Genomic DNA, 22,530 nt, shown 5'->3' on the forward strand with positions numbered 1-22,530 from the left:
AAAGTTGGGATAACTCACCAGAACAGTCATTTTGCAAGACTTAGATTAAAAAACATTAAAGTGTCTTTTCTAATTGTAACATAAGTAGTTTTTTTAATAAGTCTTGGTAAAAACAATAACAGAAACATACAGTTGCATAATTCAGCCGAAAACAGGACCCACAGAGACAACTAATAATATGTAGCAGTGAAATATAAACCCCCTTGAGTTGCTGCATAATGAAAGTCCCATAATTACAACAAATAAAGTGTATTCTTATAGTGAGGTGTGGTTATGTCTGTTCTTTAGAATCACAGGGTTATTGCTACCCATATTACCATCATTAAAGAGCAAGGTTATGAGAAGAATTTGACAGTTCTTTTTCACATTTTATATTTGCAGAAAAGAAATTACTAAGATTTGGGTAAGGTATTAAAATATATTACTCCTAATAGAGCGACATGAGGCTGTCATATGGAGAAGGATAACTGAAGCTGGAGGGGAGGCATAAAGTACAAATAATATTTCTGTTAATACTATTATGAGGCAAGCTGATTTATTTTACAAAAAGTGAAATCAAAAGACAAAAATACACAATGATTTTTTGTTTATTTTGAAACACATGAAAGAAACATACATATGCATTGCCTGAAGGAAATAAGTCTTTGGAGGGATACCTTCCTGGCATACAACACTAAAAATAAAAGAACAAGAATTTATGTCAATTTATTTTCTCATTTTTAAGTTTTCCACATAACCAAGAATGACTCTAATAGCTTGTGTCAAATAATCAGTTTTTAGAAAATGTTTTGTTTACAGTATCTTCAAGAAAATCATCTAAATCAGAACAAAATGCTGTTGCAGTTTTATAAACTCCTAACCATTTGTATCTGGTGGACAGCAGGATGATTTTTTAATACCAGTGAGTTTGTTGCTAGATTCCTGCCTCAGTTTTTCTTTGAAATTTTTTCTTACAATAAATATAAAATGTCCTCATAGTGATTTTTGGTCTCAGTTGGTTTTTTTTCAAAACTAGTAATTTAGCAATAGAAAATTGACTTAAAGAATGAAATTCACTATTTTATCACTTTTTTTGGTGTCATTAGAGGGAAATATACTGTGTTTTGTATTGTTTTTATATATATATGCTTTTCTCTATAGGTACAATACAGAAACAGAAATAAAATTGTTACCATAAACCCTGACTTCACCAAGGGAAAAAAAAATCACATTCATTCTTTATCTTTGACCTCACTTGCATTCTGCCTTCTAGTTTAGTTTCAGAAAAAGTTTTGGTATTGGTAACATCTTTTTTTCCAGAAAATAGAATCTGCCACAAAAGTATTTCCCTAAATCTGAAAGAGATTAAAGTAGATTTTAAAAACAAAACTACAGGGTTTTGAGACTGTATTGGTCATGGTGTAGTGACAATGACCTGGATATCCACTACTTTTTTACTGGTGAGAGCTGGACACTCTACTGGCACCCAGTCCAAACTTACCAATGATACACAGTTTACTTTCAGGCTTGGCAAGCTGCCTACTAATGCATCACAGCAATAGGAAGTTATAGCATCATAAAATCATTAAGGGTGGAAAAGACTTCTAGGATCATTGAATCCAACCATTTAGCCAGGAGAAAAGGAGGCTTGGGGAGAATGCTATTGCTCTCTACCGCTGCCTGAAAGAAGGCTCCAGTGAGGTGGGGGTTGGCCTCTTCTACCAAGTGAGAGGACAAGAGGAAATGGTTTAAAGTTGTACCAGGGAAGATTCCATCTTGATATCAGGAAAAAATTCTTCATTGACAGAGTGGCCAGGCACTGGAGCAAGCTGCCCAGAGAAACAGTGGAATAACAATTTCTGGAAGTTTTCAAAAATCATGTGGATGTAGCAGCATCTGCTGTTCTTTTAAGTGTGCTTACCAATGCAATACAGAAAGCCTACAAAAAATTATTTTAAAAATCTAACAGTTGTTGAAAGGCAGTTAGTTCTCCAGACTGCTCAAGGAATTATGCTTCTAATTCCAATTTCAATGTTTGTTGCCTGTTTATATTGGCTTAGTCATTGGCTTCTAGGCATGCTGGATTTTCTTCTCCTGTTTCTTTAGTAAAAGCAACGATTAAGATATTCCTGTGTTATCATCTGAAAGTGAGGTAGGGCATGGCTCTTCTTAGCTACCAAGGTGGGGCTCTAGAGAAGGGATAGAATTTATGGCATTTACTTCCCTTTTGAAGCTTTGTGACAGAAATCTCAAAATGTACATTTCCGGCCACAGAACCAGTATGTTTTGTGGTGCCCTGTTCTAATCTCACATCATCTGTGAGAATTTTGCTTGAATTACAGCAATAGAGGGTTTCCAGCTTGAAAACTCTAAATGTTTTTGTTCTACTGCAGTACTATGATTATCATTATTGCTTTTGTAGTTCCTCTCACTACAGAGAAGCGAGCAGTGCCTTCAGCTTTATATCTATCAGTAAAAATTTAAATTTTGCTACAAGAAAAAAATAAAAGCATTTGCTATCCATCTTCAGGTAATATTATTTAGATGTACCTACTTCCTTAAAATGAAGACTGGAACTTAAACTTATTCTTAGATTCTGCATAATTTTCTCCTTGACAGAAAATTTAGTTTATCACATATACATCATCCTGAATTAAACCCAGTATTTTATTGATATTGCCACTCCCACTTACATGTTGGACATTCTTCCATCACTTAGGCTTTTTTTTGGTAGTATATTTTATCCTTCCTGGATCTATGTTTATTCTTCTAATGTGTTAAAACTAACCTTTATTAGAGGAATGTGATGAGTCTTTTGTACTTCTCTTTAAGAAATAATGGTATAGAGAGCTAGCTGAATTTCCTAAGTATTGGTTTGCATTGTAAGGTCTTGAAAAGATGGCAAATGGGCTTATATCAAAAAGCAAATAAACAAACACACAAAAGATTTTTGATGTCAGGACTTCTATTCTGAAAGGTATTTAGGTAGAATATTTTTTTATGAAGTCTATGGGAATTTTGTTAGTGTGAAAAGAAACTCTCAGTCATCAGTAACTATATTAAAAATCTTCCTAATCAGGGATTTAAAAGTTTGCCCACTGAAACTAATAGAAGAGAAGATTCAAGGCTTCACATTGGCTGTTAATTGGGTCTTCTGTATATTTAGAGTGGACTTGCCAATGGAGGATCTGAATATGAAGATCTGGATAATGAAATTTATTTACTTTAGAGATGTTTAGTATTCTGGAAGAAGAACTATCTATTCTGGGAAAAGTCCCAAGCATAAGAAAATAAGTCCCTAGCACAGGTGAATCGGAGCAGTGTTTCTGCTTCAGTTGCCCCTTGAAACAGAGATCATTCATTTCGAAAAATATACTCTCAAGGCATAATGCTAATAGGACACAGAATATTTTGTGATGCACAGGCCTGAAATGTATGTCAGCAATGATTATCTTAAAACTGGAAATGTGCCATACTACTGCAAGAAATTTGTCTTATTAAGAAAAATGTACTATTAAAAGTGCCAGTTATTAGATTGGTTTGGAGATTGCAGGTGAATTGTATTCTTGAAAAAGACTGGAGTATATGTTGATTCCCAAAATCAAAAGTAAAAAAAAGAAAGAGAAAAAAAAACTTATTTCCTTCAATTCCCTCTCATTCTCTTCCCCTATTATAAATTGTCCTGTCGCCTTGCATGCAAATTTCGGCTGTATGCACACTGTTCAAGACTGTTTTGGTAACTGGTGCTAATACTGTACCATTAGCATTTTGTAGTGAGTATCCTATCAGTATGGAAATTTGCCTGCAAATGTCAGTGATTCCATGAGGTACTGGCTTCCAGGGAGTTACTAATATTACCTTGTGCATAAAGAGCTCTTTTGAATTGATGAGGTATTTATAAATTCTTCACACTGTAAAACAGCTGCAAAAGAAATAAATGTAAACTTTCTGAATCTCCATAAAATATCTCTGCAAAACTACTGCAAAACTAATTGACCAAGTAAGATTGCTCTGGGTAGTAGTGACAGGCATACAAGAGGACACATTCAAGGTGGGGCAAAGAGGTCTGCAGCACTGTACTGAAACAAAAGTATTTAACTCTTTTTGTCATGCACCGGAATAAAATGTTTGATTTTTTTCTTCTCTGGTAACTATATGCCAGGCCTAAAGAGCAGTCCATTATCTGTAGTACCCACTACTCTTTGCTCCCTCTGATTTTTTCTGCATCCTCTTGGATGTTTTATGCCCCCTCATACATTTGAAGATGGCCCTGCTTTGATCTGGAAACTGGACCAGTGACTTCCAGAAGTCCCTTTCAACTAAGATTTTTCAGTGATCCTATGATTATCTGATAATCACAACTTCTGTTGCCCTCTTGCTAAAACTCTTCCAAGTTTTCTGTAGTATTAAAATGTTCAAATTCTTCATTATAGTTTATGAATCTTGCCTCTGTGTGTGCATTGTGCACTTCCTTTCATGTATACCACTTTCTAGTTCACATACCTTACAAATTATGTTCAAGAACTTCCTCAACAAAGTCTCAAAACCAAGGTTTCTTTGAGCCATAGATAGCATATTCTGTAATTGTAATGACAGCATTTTTTAATTTCATTGTCTGATTATATTAACAGAGGGCATTACCTAAATGAGTTGCAAGCTAAATTTTAAGTGAGCAGTAAGCCATGTTAAATCTGTACTGCCTGCACTGTTCTGCACAATCTTTTGACTTACCCTGAAGAAAGGAACAAACATCTTTTGTATTACTACTCATACTGTGAATGTTCTCCTGGAGAGAAGATTGCTTCCTTCAGAAAAAACAGCAAAGATAGATAAATGGCTCCCTTCTCCCAAATACTTAGTGGACAGCCAAGTGCAATTCTTCCCTCACTTATATATCCCTAGCATTTAAACTTTTTCTACTAAAGATGCTTTTTAGAAGGCAATAGAGTGCCTCATTCTTGCATAAAAACAGTGGAGATAGTCCAGTTTGTCTCTTGGTGCACCTTTTACAAAGATATTTATAGATTCTGGGTAAAGCTGAAAAAAACAGTGAAGGAAAATTTCAGCAAGATAATGGCATTTGCAAGCCTATAAATGTCTTCTGAGCATGTTTTTCTAACTTCTAATGCAAATGGTAATTGGGAATAGCATTCCTCTGTTAGTTAAGTCTTCTGTCAACTTTTTTATCTCCTTTCTATTAAGTTTCAAATGTATTAAAATCATTGGGTGAATATACACATATTAGTTAAAAAGAAAATATGAAAAATCTGAGGGAACTTCTAAGACCTAGATCCTTTGGCTAATATCCCATGTGACAAAAGAAAAAGATATCTCCATTTGTCAAAAAAACTTCAACATTCTCAAATATTTCTTTACTGGGAACCTACATCACTGGTGGTTTTAAAGCCAAGTATGTGTCTAGTCAATGCTTTCCAGAATTCTGAGCAGAGATTATTAAATGTGTGACAAATATAAGGCATTTTCTAAATGACCATTTTTAACAGAAACATGGTAGGGATTAATTATTATCAAAATAACCATGGTGAATGAAGTTTCACCATGAATGAAGCTTGGACTACTAATGTTTCTCTCTCTTTTATTTTTCTCTTTTCTTCTCATGAGCACACACATGAACTTTTAAAATGTCAATCTATAATACCCCATTCTTCCATTTTATTCCATTTGAAAGATTGACTTTATAGTCTTCTACTGATTGTTTCATTTAGTTGGTGAATGAAAAATGAAGTTTGTCATCTAACTTGTTTGATTGATACTTGTACAGATTCCAGAAGGCACATATTAGATAATCATAAAAAGTTTAAATACATAATTCTTTCAACAAAATAAAATTGCCTTAGTACTTAGAAGTAAGAACAAGGGTGTTATGGACTGAAAGAAATTGTGGGGTGGTGGTTTTTTTCTGTTTTCTCATGGCAAGTGTATTCTTGTTGAAAGGATTCTATTTATTGTGCTTTTTTGAGGGTGTAATCTTTCTGAGGGTGAGCTGCCATGAAAGTACAGATCATAGCCTTAGGTATTGGCATTTGAATATTGTTTTCTTTGTGCAAAAACCAGACTCACTTCTGCTAAACTTTCTTTCTTTTCTTCTGCTTGCAAAAACCACACTTACTAACTACTGTGTGAAATGCCATAGCAACTTGTGAGAAACCAGAACTCAGTCTTGGGGAAAATTTATTTATGCCTATGTGTTTTTTTATTATATTTGCATTTTACTTTCTAAACCCTTTAAGGAACTGTGAAAAAGAAAAATGCTTTCATATTTTTTGCATTAGATTTAATTCAATACTATGATGACAGTTCAACATTAATTACCAAGAAATTGATCATTTTTTACCATACAGTGTGACAGTATAAGTCCAGCAGCTTCCTCCCACTTCATTTCCAGAGTAGCTTGTATTTGATTTAAGTGACTTGACTCCTGCCATACTTCCCACTCATTTTAATTGCTATTTTTTCAAAACAGTTAATGAAGTACAACAAACATGATTTATTGTGTTAACTAAATTTCTGTAGATGCATCCAGTTTTCATTTAGTTATGGTGTTAATAAACCACTTTTAAATTGAGAATTACATGCAATATTGAGTATTTTAAAATGCTTAATACCATCCTATGTGTTTTGCAGACAATCCTGAGCTAGTGAGCCATGTTCCAGTTGGTGTTAGAATCCTGGATGTCAATGACAATCCTCCCGAGCTTGCCAGAGATTATGATGTAGTCGTCTGTGAAAATTCAAAGCCTGGTCAGGTAACTCTGACAGCTATATTTCCTGTCTTTAGAGCAATTATGTGTGCAAGAATCTTCCCTCTTACCTAATGATTGTATTGTTCTTCAATGCTCTTATTGAGACACTGGAAAATCCAAATAGGTCTGTCTGTCAACTGAATATCTCTTATTAAATCCTTATTAAATTAAAAATAATGTTCTGAAAACCTCAAATAAATGCAAATATAGAATAATTAGAACTTGTAAAAAACTAATGTAAGAAAAAATCTCTTTTAAGCATTAGTTGCAACTGATTCAGCTTTTCCTAATATTTAAAAAAAATATATTATTTAACAATAAATGTTAAATTCTTTTAACCAATAATCAGGTAAATTATGCAAATCTGAAGCTATCTCAGAAATGTTTTTTGCTGGGGCTGTTGTTGCTGGTAAGTAGCTAATGTTTTGTAGCAAAGTTTTAATTCTTCAATAGTAGTTTTACAAATGATAATTTATGGATAAGATCTTTAAGGGATACAATAACATTTGCTCACTGTTTGGGCCAGCCTTGTACTTTTCCCTAAGCTACTGTTGCATGTCTGAATGACTCCTGACCTCAGCCACACTGCAGTTTAATACCTGAGATTAGTGCTGCCATGAGGGACTCTACAAGCTGTAGTTTAGTACCAAAGGCTGGACCAGATTGATGTTGTATGCTTCAACTAACAGGGCTCCTTTACATACGCGTAATGAAATATTTTTTATTTGCATTTCACAACAAGGTTTCAGAAAAATTGTAACACTAAACAGAAGCCAAAACAAAACACAAAAGTACGTGTCTTGCTCAGATGTTACAATCTAGTCTAAGGAAAAAACCAAAAAAATAAGATGGTGTTCAACAAATATGAGGGAGGGGCAAATAAACTGATTGCAGAAGAAGACAAGTGCTCCATATGCTATGAAGGGTTCCCAGCTGGGTGGTTCTGAATCACTGAAAAGACAGTATAACTTTGAGTTATCCATCATCCTATGAGAATGTTTCATAAGATTTACTCCTAAATAACAAATTTGATACTTCTAGGGACATCTGCTTGACTTGGGCTTCCATGTTTCACTGTCCTGTAAGATCCACTATTTATTTCCTCAGCAAATCTATTTTGAAATTTTTATGTGTGAGATAAACTAACCTGTAAATAGTCATTGAAGGACTTTTTGTGTTTGCTTGTTTATTATCAGAAGACCTCTTTATGGAGTGAATTCAGAGTATCATCTAATCACAGAGCCTGCTCTGTGATCATCTAATCACAGTCTCCTGCTTTTTTCCCTCCACTGCTCTGCTTTTTGGAAAAAAAAAAGCTTCAACTTTTTAATGCTTAAGCCTTAAGTCTAAATGACCAAACCTAAGGCATGTCAAAAAGAAAATGCTCATGGGGAAACATGCATTTCCAGGCTGAACTGACAGCTTTAATCATTTAGTAATTATATAGTTGAGAAGATAGACTAAGCATCTGCAACAGATTCCAAGTGAAGCTTGGTTGATATTATTTATTAAAGTAGACAAAGTAGCTGTGATTTGATCTTAGATGACATTCAGACTTGGAGAATGCTGACTTCTTGACATATACTGATTTTGTGAATGGCTGTGAAATTTAGCCAATGTAGGAAAATGACATTTTGCCATCTTCTAAAAAGGAAATCAATGTTGGTTGGCAAGGAATGCCTCTGCTATGTGTTTGTCATGTGTATATTTGCTTGTTTATTGATTCAACTCTAAAGTGATTCTGAGTAGAATTTAACACCTGCTCTCTGTCCTCTTCAATTAGCTCTCCTCAGTTCTTGAAATTCTCTTTTCTCATCATGTGTTGCCTTTAAAAAATATCATGACCCTTCGGTTTCATCCTACCAGTGTTGTCAGCTGGGCTTTACTGAAGCTGAGATTATGTCTTTTATTTTAATCAGGCTTGGCATGGTGCATGTTAAGGTCTGCTAATAGACTATTAAGTACTTGGCCAATTAATTAGAAAAGGGTTAATAGTACATTTGGGTGTCAAGATGATGTGTACTTTTGTTTCTCACTTGTGAATGAATGTCTTGGATATATTTTCTAAAAATGCGTGAACTTCTCGTTTAAAAATAGGCCTCTAAAAATGCTTTGACCTATCCTAGTAAACATAAAATATTTATTTTCTATGTGAAAAAGCAGAAGTTTACACCATGTGGTGCTATACTTTTTACATGTATTCAAGAATTCAGGGAATACTTGTGTACATATGTGAAATCAGGGAATATAGACAGTATATTTTGAGTTATAAAGTTAGTCGTAAAACCAAACAATTTTTACACAAGTCATGTGTCACTGACTCCTTGATCAAAGGTTTTTTTGTAGAATGGCATGCTCTTGAAGCAGCATTCTGTAAAATGTCACTGAATGTTTTATCTAGCATAGGGCAACAGGATGAAAATTTATCCACCATGCTGCCAAATAAAAGCTGAAGCTGCATGGCAAATTGACTTATATTTCACTGAGAAACAACACTGGGGATTCACAAAAAATATTTAATAAAATAATATTTTTTTCCTATGGTCTTACCTGAAGCTTTTACAGATGTGTATGGCATTTAATGACACCTTTAGTATTTGAATAATAACAGAAATCAATTATTTTGAACATAGTGTTCCATCACCACTTTTTTTGTCTCGCTGCGCCAAATATAATTTCAAAATTATGAACTAAATATATATAGCTAAGAAAATCCTATCTTTCTGGTTTTACATGATACTTTTACTATCATGTACAGTTGTGCCACCTTTGCAAAATTCAGTAGTGAAAAATTAGGTTTTGCCAAAATTTTCAACCAGTATTGCCATGACTTAGGTAAAAGTCATATGCATGATTATAGATATTTCAGAATTTTTTCAGATTGATCTTACTCTGCTCCACTTCAAAAAAACAAACTAGTAAATCATTATTATTATGACAAACTAGTAAAACATTATTGGCAACCATCATAAGTACCGTTAATTGTGCCAAATGTGTAAAGTCAATGCAATGTAATTTATTCTATATAGTAAATGGAATAGGCATTATGCCTTATTGAGTTGTCATGGTTTAACTCCAGCTGAAAACTCCTCCCCCCACAGCCACTTGCTCACTCCCCCACCAGTGGGATGGGGAAGAGAATAAGGAAAGCAAAAGTGAGAGAGCTTGTGGGTTGAGATAAAGCCAGTGTAATGGGCATAGCCAAAGCTGCACATGCAAGCAAAGAAAAGCAAGGAAATGACAATTTCCCATGGGCAGGAAGGTGTTCAGCCATCTCTGGAAGAGCAGAGCAACATCATGTGCAGCAACGCTGACTTTGGAAGACAAACACCATGACTACAAACAACCCCTCCTTCCTTCTTCTTTCCCCAGCTTCATAAGTCAGCATGACATCATATGGTATGGAAAATCCATTTGTTCACTTGGGGTCAACTGTCCTGGCTGTGCCCCCTCACAACTTTTCCTTCACCCCCACCCCCCTGCTGGTGAGGTCACACAAGAAACAGAAAAGACCTTGATGCTGTACAAGCCCTGCTCAGCACTGACAGAAACATCTCTGTGTTATCAACACTTTTTCCAACACAAATTAAAACCACAGCCTCATACCAGCTACTGTGAAGAAAATTGACTCTACCCCAGCCCAAACCAGAACATGATTTCAAAAATAAATTTATTTTGCTTCTCTTATGTGAATGGAGGTAGAGATTTCTGTGGTGTCTTTCAGTTTTAAAACAGACCAAGCCACTGGAGTCTGTGCTGGATATGTTTCAGGTTCAGTCCAGACAGACTATAGCTGAACATTGAGCAGAAAAATTCTTATGAAAAGAGCACTTTCCCTCCCCACTTTTATGTTTCCCTCAGGATATCTATCAGTTCTGTGCAGCAGTCTGTGTGGGCTTCACTGCCTATATCACAGGAACAACTTTTATTGGATTCCACTTTTGCACTTGAGTTTCAAGACACAGCATGAAAATGAAAGCAGAGGTAGAAATATAGTTTGGTCCCACATTCCAAGAACTTAGATCAATTTTAGTTGAAAGTAAATTTAAAACACCACCAGGGCTTTCAAAGGCAAAGGTCCTACCTTTCAAAAATACCTCTCTCAGACATGGTTTTGGCTACATCCAGTTCTGTTACTTTTGGGCAAACTAAACTAAAACCAGGACTGGCTTCTGTTCTTCCTGTTCTGTTCTCTGGCAATTTAAAACTGATTCTTAATGGGAAATTTTAAGCAGAGATATGGTTAGCAGAAATATTTTAGTTAATTATTTTTCCTTACCAATATTGAAGTACATTCAATTATTAGGACAGCAGGCAGATGACACTTCTCATAGACCATCCCAGTTCAGCCTGTATTTTGGCTCCATAAAAACGGACATTTAGCTAAAACTGTAATTCAGGAAGTCAGCAGGATACAATGCAGATGGTGATAATCTCTTCACCAGGTCCTGACTGTATCAGAAGATCAGAAAATATAGATTCTTTAGATGCTTTTACCTGGCTCTGAAGTGTGGTTTCTAAAATATTTCCTGCTAGAGAAATCAAATTAATGACCCAGTCATTTCATCTGTTGAATTCAGCAGCAGTCAAGTCAAGAAAATTAAAATAAAGTAAACTTGAGCATCCTGCTGAAGTCAGGCACTATGTGGGTCAAGTTCAAATTTCAACACATTGACTGTTAATTTTTATTTCAGGTAATTCAGACTATCACTGCTACTGACAAAGATAATTCTGCAAATGGCGCAAGATTCCATTTTTCTCTTGATGAAGGACTTTCTTTGAATCCCAACTTTACTCTAAGGAACAATGAAGGTAAATCTAATACATAAATCTCAAAGAAATGGGCTTCTGTTTTGTCTGGGCTGTCTGAATTGAACAGAACAATTTCCATGCATTTGCTTACAGAAACAGAAAACTGTAACATGTCATCACTGAGCTGTTGGATATCAAGGACATATGTACACAATATTTTGCAAACTATGAATAATAATATATTGTATTTTGTATTTATATTCTATTTATTTTAGCATTTATACTTCATACTTTCAGGAATGTTTTTGAAAAGTGGATTAATGAAAAATATGTAAATTTGTTCTACTTTTAGGTGAATAGCACTGATTGGGTACTGTCAAGGTTATTGCCAATTATTGCTTAAAGAGAAAAAAATTAAGGGGCATAAAAATTGGAAATCATGCTTACTTTTACAGATATGACATCAAGAGCAGGTCTTTCTGTGGTCCCTGGATGGTAGTCCATCTCTTCATGCCTTCCTAAGAAACTGTTCCTAAACATTGCAATCAGAAATTCATAGCAGGTAGTCCCAGATGGAAAACAGCCCTCAGAGTCTCCCAAACAAAAGTTTCTGAATATTTATTGAGCGGAAAGCTGTCTAACCTCCAAAACCCAAACCTAAATCAGCCTTGCTCTTGATCAAGTATTACCTTGTGGTATCCACTTTGCAACCTGATGAAAATAAGCGTAAACTTTAAATATTTGTCTAAATTTTCCTCCTGAGATTTTGTCTATGTGTATTGCGGGGCTTTCTTTGTATGCCTATGTGGAAGTGTATGGGATTTGCTTTGTTTTACAGTTATGTATTTGTAGTACTGCTGTGGAATACATTCTGAGATTTTACAGCTCACAAGTCCTCTGTAATGCATTAGCTCCATCATTGTTATATTTGGTACATACAGTGATATTGAAACAATCCTTTACAGACTTTTTTATCTGTTTGTAAAACCAATCAGGGAAGGAGATTGAATAATCCTAATAAAGAATTTGTTCCAATGTTTAACAATATTTACAGAAGAAAAAGAATCATGCTATTTATTTGGAATAGATAAATGGATTTCATGTTCAAGTTCCAAAAGAGATCAATAAATATATATCAATATTAATAAATAATCATAAATATTGAAGGGCTAAATAATATATTAAAACTTTTCCCTAAGTGAGACACCAGCACTTTCCCAGATTAATATATCAATCCCACTCAGATTGTGATAGAACGTTATAGGAAAAGCCAGGCTCTTGTTCCTCAAATGAAAGAGGGGTACTAAAATATTTCTGTATTTTAGTCTGTGATTCCAATAAACTGTTGATTATTAGACTATGATCTCATGCGAAAGACCATGTGCATGTTCATTTCAATACAACATATTTATATCAAGAAGTTTTTTTTAATAGCTCTTCTAAAACTGTGGTTTGTGACAACATAGATATTTTATGGTTTTGAACATATTTAAAGCTGGGTCTGTATTATGTCTGTTCATTGCTACATAAATTATTTAACTACACAGATTTGTAAGAGGGCATGAACTTCTAACAAACATTTGATGCAGCAATGTCATATTTTGGATAGAAATATTCATCTGTGGATAAAAGCACTTTTTTGTTTGTTTGGTTTTGGTTTTGTTTTTTTTTTTTTTTTTTACTTTCCTGAGATCAGGGAGAAATGACTTAGCAATCAACAGAAAGCAGTGTTGGGACTACCCTAAATTTGATTTTATGGGGGAGGGGGTTGGTAGAGGAAGGAACTGAAAAAGGGGTCTTTTAAGACAAAAGCCTGTTGAGCATTGTGTTTTTATCTCACCTAAGGAAGTATAAAATTATGCACTTCCTACATTATCTTGCATAAACATTCTTACACAAACAGAGACTCCAAAAATGCAACATCCAAATTGGCCATATAATTAAAAAATGATGATTTAACTCAAAACATAACAAGAAATTTATTTTAAAAGTAAATACATAGTTATGTTTTGCTTGGTACAAGGCAATTTGAATCTATTGTTTAAACGTTGTCTTTTATTGGGACCTTTTCTTTGTGACACAATTTATACAGAAAATAGTAGTGAAATATCTACGAAGTACACGCAGTTATCAAGCATTTACAGCTTCCATATTTCTCATCTGCTTCTATTCACAAAGAGAATTTCTGTGGCTTTCTATTATAGGAAATAGCAGAAAGAAGGTGGGCAGGAAAGGCTTTTCTTATGTCTGTGACAAGTTTGCACTTTTGAAAACTCATATTTTTGAGCATCAGGCATTAAAAATAATCAGATTGCTCTGAACAGAAGACAACTGCTCTGGATTTCCAAATTATATAAAGGCTGGTATTTTGGGAGGGTTTTATTTGTTTGTTTATTATGTTTTTTAAAGAAAAAAACTACAAAAATTGGCTTAAGAGAATTTTTTATAATGTTTTGTATAATGATAAAACTCAAATTCTTGATTTCACATAGAAAATGGTAGTTAGTAGTAGCTGTATCTGTCTCTACGAAGCTATACTTCTCTTGCAGTCACCTTCTAATTCAGTCATGCTCTTCTTTTATTTCTTCAGAAAAAGGGTTCCATTTCATAAAAATATCAATAGGCATTTTTCCCCTTTGTTTTCATAACCCAAAACAACAGTTTTGTTCTTGAACCCTAAATACACTTTTGCATGAATGTACCCCTATTCATTTATTATCAGTACACTCCACAGCAGTGCACTGGATCTTAAAATATTTATGCTTATATCTATGCACTTTGACTGAAATCTAGGGATTGTACAAGCAAAAGATTCTCTAGTTTGTTCCTATCTACCTGTATAGACTGCAGCAATATACAATCCCAGCATGTTTATGATTCAGCTCAATAATCTTCTATGCCTTCAGCAAACTTAATAGGTATTAAATCCTCAGTCCCTGTAATTGATCATTTGACCAATTAAACTTATATCTCTTGGGCCTGAACTTGTGCATTTTGTAAATGAAAATCTCCACAATATGAAATCTCTATTTGTGGAATATTCACCCTCATAATGCAGAGCTTAAAACCCTCAGGGAAATGTAGGTCAGGATAGAGTGACAGGGCTATACCAAATATAGCATCCAGCAAAATTAAGGATTCCGCGGATACCCTTCTGTATTCTGTTTGTGCTACAATTTTCATTTGAAAGAAAAAAAAAGGAAAATACAGAATATGATAGTTTTCCCTACTGTATTCTTAAGGTACAAGAGATGCTTTTTTGCCATTTAAGTTTTATTACATACTTTATTACATACTGTTCAGAGAAAGTAAAGGCTTAAAAGCATGAACAAGAGGACAGACAACAAAATGATGCAGTATCTGTGCTCATGTAAGCAAGGCAGAACAAGAGCTGGAATAGAATTTCTTTGTTATACTAAGAAAATGCATTAAGTTGTAATAATTTTCTGCAGCTTTAGAGAGCAAACCCAGAGAAGAAGCCTTTCTTTTTTGTTTGAGAATTGTACTTATGAAGTTCTTTTATTGAAAACAGGTTTCTTTGCAATTTATTTTGCCTACAAAATTGTTACAATTTCTATTAAAACCTGGAAAGACAAGTACTTTTTCTGCTGTGCTTTTATATTGCAAATCAGATTCTACATAACTCATTTAACTGTTGTCTGTGTTGTTCTCACTTTCTTTTTTAGGATATTGTCATTGATAATTTTGAAATCCTTTTTCTAATATCATAAACTTATACTTTTTGCATAATCAGAAATATCTACCTTTGCATATCCCATTAAAAACTTTCCATAACTATATGGGTCTAAAACCATCTTCTGTTTGGAAATCAGAATAAAGGCAACAGAAGTTCTTCCCAATAGATCAATTTCTACGAATTCTAGAATTGTACTTTTTTTTCTTACCCTAAAAATAATAATATTTTTCCCAATGCATAATGAATTGTGGATATATTTGTCTTTTCTTTTTTTTTTTGTCTGATGGAAAATGCATCCGAACATGTCATTGTTATCATATTTCCAAGCATGAATATATAGAGTCACTTCTCTTTCAGAACTTATATAATTTTTTTCAAGAGTGAAAAAAGATTGAACCCTCAGAGAACAGTTCATTTAGAGCATTTAAGAAATTTCTGACTGTAAAGCACTGTTTTGCTGGTGCTATTTTTTAATCACAAGATATACAATTTTCCATGGATGCTTAGTGGTATTGTAAATTTCCTAGACAAGGAGGGTTAATGAAGATAATGGACATATTCACCCAACACTGCCAGTGAGATGTCTGCATTCCCTTACTTCAATAAATTGAGATTGCTGACTTCTGATAGCAGTCTAAGTTTAGCTTACTTTCAATGAAGAACACCTCCCTAGAGAATGCTTAGCATTTGTTTTCCTCTTCTTTTATTTCTTCAGGACAAAGGTTTCATATCACAAAAGCATTTGCAATTTATTTTTCCCCTCTGCCCACTTATCTCAAAGATCTGGCCCTTTGATTATTGCCCAGTGATGGAGAATATTCTGGAATTGGAATAAAGGTATGCCATTTTTCTGATACTATAATTCTGGAGATTCAATTTTCTTAATTTTATGTCAGAAGATCCATTAACACCCACAGAAGTGGAGATGTGTTTTTCTGTAAAATTTAGAGCATGATGAGTTCAATGGCATCTGTATAAAATGAAGATTTTAATGTATTCATCCACCCATGCCTGTGATATATATTAACCTTTCTCCCTGTGCCACAGATCAAAAATAGTAAAAAAATAAAGAGATCAATTTTACTCATCATTGCTGTTATTTAGAAAGAGAACAGCCTCCAGAGAGTAATTGATTCCATCCCAGTGTGAATTTCTTACAGAATCTTCTCTTTATCACTCTGCCCTTCTTATTTCCTACCATATTGGACAATGTGCCTGTGAATTAACTTCAGAGCTTTGCAAGTTGCAAATGAATATGCCAGATACCAGACCATGACTTAGTTGTTCTAGAACACCTAAAATGACATTTAAAATGGTTGGATTGAAGCCCCCACTTTGCAACCTATCACAAGAGGAAAACGCCTGCATAGTTCCGGCTTTCATTTACATCACAGAGTCGTGCTTGTTCTGGTTATGTGGTACTGTGAATTACTGCTGACCTTCTGTAAAATATCATCCTGCAAAGAAGACAAGTTGTAACTGGAGAGAAATGATATCTGAGAAAGTGCAAATTTAACATCACACATGGTGACTGAAAGTACAGTCCACACAAGTATTGTTACTGGAAATGGATTGAATGTCTGAGTAGGTATAACAGAATCAACATATGGAAGTTAAAAAGGAATTCTACCATGATTATAACAGAAAACCAGGAGTAGCTACTGTAGAGGGAAGACATTTTCCCTCTTCAGGCCTCTGAACATCTTCGATTTTTTTTTTATTTTAAAAAAATTAGCTCTAAGATTGATTGTAAAGTTATTTTAGTGCATAGTGTAGTGGTTCTGCATTTCTTTTCTGGACTGCAGCTTGTTGGTGATTTAAAAACCAACTATAAGCAAATAACTATATTTCAAACCAAAAATGACTTCTATGTTACTTTTCGTTTTTGCTACCCACTGAACTAGAAACTTTCAATAGCTTCTTGCCCATTGGCAATGGCTTTGAAGACAGCAAAAGAGAAAAAATATTTACAAGAGCTATCAATAAAGAAATGAAACAGAAATGCATATCATGTAGTTCACATAAACAAATTAACAGCTCCAACTTTAGAAATGTAAGAAATGCAAATCATTCCAATATATCTTCTTTGGTTTTAATTAGTTTATGACTTCTCAGAAAATTTATAGTAGTTGAACTGCTGACACAAGCAGAGCTGAAAATTGAAACATGCCTTAAGATAAATACAGGATTTTACTTATTTTTTTCTTTTACCTCCATTTCTCTTGTTTCTCCATTTAATGTGTAATGTGTCAAAGGAATTCTCAAATTGTGAATAATAAATGAGCATCCTCCAATGCACTCCAGCAGTCAGCTTCCATGCCCTTACCATTGTATCTCTGTTTCCTTGATTTTCCTATGCCCTCATTTCTTTATTTAGCTTAGGAGCTTAATGTAAAAAGGCAGAGATGATGGAAAAAAGACTGTGATAACAGCCTTGTATACAGTGTACAGCCTGGATTAGTAAACGATGACATCTTCAGAGGGTGAAGAGTTGCTGTGTTACAGCCATGTAGCATTTCCCATGGGTAACCTCAAACTCACTTAAGATAAAGCTTAACTTCTAGTTGACATATTTGCAAAGAGCAGCCCAAACAGGAGTAAGTTTAGATCATTAGAAAGTTTAGTTCATTAAATGGAGCAATGTATAACAGAAGCTATCAGATAAATATTTTTTTCCTTATATGGGAGTTGTTAATTTCCCTTAGCAGTCAGTCCTGTAATCTCCAGTGAGTCCTGGTTCTTATCATACTCCTCAGGGGTGAAGTTCACCATTTAAATCTATTGAGATAAAAAAATCTTTCCTTCCAGGTCTAGAAGAATGAGATCTGTAGTGCTCCTCATCCTATTTCTATTGCTGCTATCCTATACACTTGCCTTCCCCAACTATTTGCAGTATCTTTTTTCAGATACCAAAGAAATTTCTCACTGCATAACCCCCTGCCTCCCTTTCAAACTACTGCTGTTGATATAACTTTTTTCCCCTTTTCAATAAACTCTTTTCTAGGTCATCAGTGTCAGACTCTATACTTGGCTTCCTATAGCTTTTACAGATGGAGAGATTTTTTGTTCTGTGCAAAGCTCTTAAAAGTTACTGTCTTTCTATCTCTTCTCTCAACACATTCCTATAATGGTTTTTGACAAGGAACAAAAGCAATTAAAATTTGAAAGCTCAGAACACCAGCATGTTGGATGGTTTTCACAATGCAGTCAATATTGCAGTTCGGCTGCAAGAAACTTTTTTTCTCTCCATTCATTTTGTTGGCATAGCTTTGCATATGATTGTTCTCAAGAATGGAGTTCTGACTAGAGCATCAGAGATGCAATTCCTGAGTTATGGCAATATGATTGGCTTTGATAATTTTCTGCTATGCTTGATTCTCAGTGACCTTTGGAAAATCAGACACAGTTTCCTTTTATGAAAAATGTTAAATATCTTCTTTGTAAAATGTTTTAAGAAATTTAATGAGACAAAAATAGTATGTGAGAGTTCAGATACTTTCCAGTATTTTACTTATATGTAAACACAATGCACTAAGTTACCATATCTAAATCTGATAGAGAAATAATGAGAAATAACCTCTCTGATGATATTGGGAACAGAAAATTTCCAAGCCAGTGTCTTAAAGACCATAATTTTATTTGTGTTAAAATTTGTGAAATTTCATTGAAGGAAAAACTTTACACTGTTTCTTTGAGAAAGTTTATCACTGGGTATGTTATTAACAGAAACTTCTGGGTATGTCATGTAACATTTGCTTCTACAGAAATCTACTTACTACCCAAGAAAATACAAAACCAAAAATTCTCTATGGCAATTCTTTGAAATTAAAAATTTTTTACCAGTTCCCTTTTTCCTTTAATTGTCTTATACCAATATTTCATTGTATCTTATATTTAGTTGTTTAATGTTGACAGTATAAGAAAAACAATTTAATATTGAATGAAAAAATACAACACTGAAAGAAAAAAATCTCTATTTTTTAAAATTTGTATTTATTCTTTACAGTATAAAAATATCAGTTTGACAAAATTTTGTTTGACAAGGCCCTCCTCCCAGAGAAACAAGGTTTAATTATAGCTTTTTTTCACATTTTTTTCCTGTAACATTGAATTGTATAATTTTCCCATTTTTTCATTTTTTTCTCTTATTTTCTTTTTTCTTTTAGCTTTAATTTTTTTTCCTCACAATTTTCCTCCCATCTGTCCACATTTACCCTTGTAGCATACATTCTCACATCTCAATGTTCTTTCCTTCACATCTTTGCCAATAGTCTCTGCGCTAAAATTACTACAAGATCCCCGATCAGGAGTCCTCAGTTTTTCTTCATTATGCTCAGTCTCTGATGCTTTTGTTGTCAGCAAGCATTCTCATCACTGCTACTGGAGCTGTGCGCTGGATCATTCACTCTTTTTAAAATTTAAGTCACGGGCAACAAGCACAGAGCTCGGTCACGCACCTCCTCTTGACTCTGTGTAGAACCAAATGGATCCCAGACTTCATTATCAATGGGTTTTTCTCTTTTGAATTTACAAAATAATGTGGAAGTTGTATTGCAGCTCAACAGCATACTGTTATCGTATTGCAGAAGGAATTTACATGCCACAGTGTGTCATGGTGCCTGCATGAGGCTATTTAGGAATGCTTATGGATCTGCAGACTGTTGGAATAATGTTGAGGCAGGAAAAAAACCTGGTGCACTCTTGTCCATACTGCCTGAGAAGGGTCGTTGGTGTATGTTAATGACAGTGACCGGGCTTGGGTGTAATGTGAGAGTTCTAGTTGGCCCAGAAAAACAAAATGCAAAATATTTTGCAGGCAGGATGTATACACAACAAATAACTTTGCAAAGTATGTTATATTATGGACATTTTATAATCTTCCACAACATTATGGTATTATTTTCTGTCACAATTGTTCAGATTAAAGAATTATCTTATCACCTTATTCTTGTTCCAGTAAGGTTCTGTAACTTGACTGAATATAGTACAACAGTATATATATATATATATAACAGCCTATATAACAGTATAATAAGTGACTGGTGTCATCAGTCATCAAAATACAATGTTGTAGAAGCAAACTTGATGTAAATAAGTAAACCTGACATAAATAAATACCTTATATTGCACACACTCCACGTGAAAAGAACACTTAATGAACTTATAACAAACTCACCATGCTGGATATTTCATATTTCAAAAATAGGGGGTAGTGTGGAGGTGTGTTGTGGGTATTGCTTATGTACAGATGTAAAGCTAAAGAACTTCAGTGCTGAGTTCTTGGTTTATCAGCAATTGTATCACTTCCCAGCTCATATATGTGTTTCTTGTGTGAAGCCTGTTACCAAATATATTGTGATATTATGATGATGTGGGATGATATTGCCAGTTTTTCTAAATGTCACTGTCAAATGCCATGCAAAATAAAATGTTGGCAAAAGTGGGTTAAAATGAATGTTTTAAAATTTTGTGCAGAGCTTGACAGAAAATATAGCATAAAGAGTAACCACCTGAAAAAGATCTTGTATCTAGTTTAAACAAAAACAGCCCTTTCACTCAAATGTGTGTGTAGCAGTCTAATTGGAAAATATATGCTGCACTGGCTATTTTGTTGCACTAGATTTTCACAGAGTTACATGGATTTCATTTTTCCATAGATTATGATAAAGCCATTTAATAGTGCAGCTACAGTGGTAAGGAAAATTAAGAAATTTTCTTGTTTGTTTGTTTGTAATAGGAAGATGAACCTGGCAGAGGTATTCTGTACTTATCACCCTTCTATTGTTTGCTAAAATACTCCAATCTCATAACCCCACAATTTGGAAACCATGTGACAAGCAACACAAGAAGAAAGCTCCTTTCTTCTAAAGTGTCTGCATCTATCAGGCTCCATCTCTCCTCTCTATAACTGCTGGTGTTTCAAATTCTCACTGCTTCCAATTTTATTTTTTTTTATCTTGGACTTTTATTCAGAGGCTAGTAATTAAATAGTGGTGGCTACAAACTGAAAATAAATTTTAGACACAGGAATATTGGCTATAACTATATATTGTTGCAACATTTTTTCCCCTGCATAATTTTTATGCCTCTTAATTTCTTGGATTTGGAGGGATATGTGTGGCAACTTCCTACTCTCCTTAGTGCCTACAAATGCTCTTGCAATGTGTGTAATAAGCACGAGGTTTTCCTTGTCTATGCCAAATGGACCCATACGTAACAGAAGGGTGAAAATGTCTTATGCCACTATCTCCGCCTTTCTTATTTATCTTTAAACTCTAATAGTTTAGAACATGTAAAATCCACTCTTTTTCTCTTCCTTTGCCTTCCTTTGCCTTCCCTCTTCCTCCTGACCTCTTCAAAGCACATGTCTTTGCTCACTGTCCTTTTAGAAGTTTTCTGAAAACTCACTAAAACTTTAAAATCTTTAATAAACACTAAAACATGAAAGTCTCATTTTAGCTTTTTACTAAATGAGTTTTAATATTCTACCGAGTGTCAAGAGAATTTTGGATTTTGTGTTGTACAAAACTTTTACAATAGCAGTCAGTCCTCATAATTCCAGGTATACAATTTGACAAGGGTTCATATGCTACCAGCAGCATAGCATAGGATGAAAAGACTTGCAAATTGGGCCCAAAATATTTGTCAAAGTTCTCTTGATTCTAATAAAAATACAAGAGTTTTAAGTACTCTTATTTATATAATGTTAGTTACTTTTCAACTCCTCCCCTTTTTCATCTATTGACCAGAAAAACTTCCTGGCAAATTTTAATTCTAGATTGTGCATTTTCATAGATTAGGGCTTGCTAGTTTTAGGAAGCCCCATGCTTCCATTTGATGGGAAACAAACAGCAAATAACTTCTTTTTTTTTTCATCTTTTACTTCACTGAAATGTTATTCTTGTTTTGATATTGTAGATAATACAGCCAGTATTCTGACAAGACGAAGGAGATACAGTCGAACCACTCAAGATATCTATTACCTCCCTGTTTTGATTTCTGATGGCGGCGTGCCCCCTCTCAGCAGCAGCAGCACCCTCACCATCCGGGTTTGTGCCTGTGAGAGGGACGGACGAGTGAGAACTTGCCATGCTGAAGCTTTCCTCTCCTCGGCTGGCTTGAGCACAGGAGCTTTAATTGCCATCCTGCTCTGCATTGTCATCCTTCTTGGTGAGCCATTTGCAATACTAAGTAATGCTGTCCCTCCAAAGCCTCTCAGAATCTGGGAGGGCATAAGGTTTCAATATGGCATGCTTTTGAAACAGTGGTTGCCTGGTAGTAGGAGGCAATTAGAAACACACAGCTGTGATTAGAGGGCAAAGGTTTAGCTAGAGTTAA

General features: G+C 34.4%; 1 protein-coding gene across 2 annotated transcripts in view; it reads left to right on the top strand.

Moving 5' to 3' along the window:
* CDH18 (cadherin 18) overlaps positions 1 to 22,530 on the top strand; it is a 177,027-nt gene that overhangs the window by 149,818 nt on the left and 4,679 nt on the right. For both annotated transcript variants that reach the window (XM_030943315.1, XM_030943316.1), the window contains 3 exons: positions 6,625 to 6,746; positions 11,438 to 11,555; positions 22,111 to 22,362. In XM_030943315.1, the coding sequence (XP_030799175.1) occupies positions 6,625 to 6,746; positions 11,438 to 11,555; positions 22,111 to 22,362 (492 nt within the window). The remainder of the gene's footprint in view (positions 1 to 6,624; positions 6,747 to 11,437; positions 11,556 to 22,110; positions 22,363 to 22,530) is intronic.

The sequence above is a fragment of the Camarhynchus parvulus genome, chromosome 2 (assembly GCF_901933205.1).
Source record: "Camarhynchus parvulus chromosome 2, STF_HiC, whole genome shotgun sequence".
NCBI classification, from domain to species: Eukaryota; Metazoa; Chordata; class Aves; order Passeriformes; family Thraupidae; genus Camarhynchus; species Camarhynchus parvulus.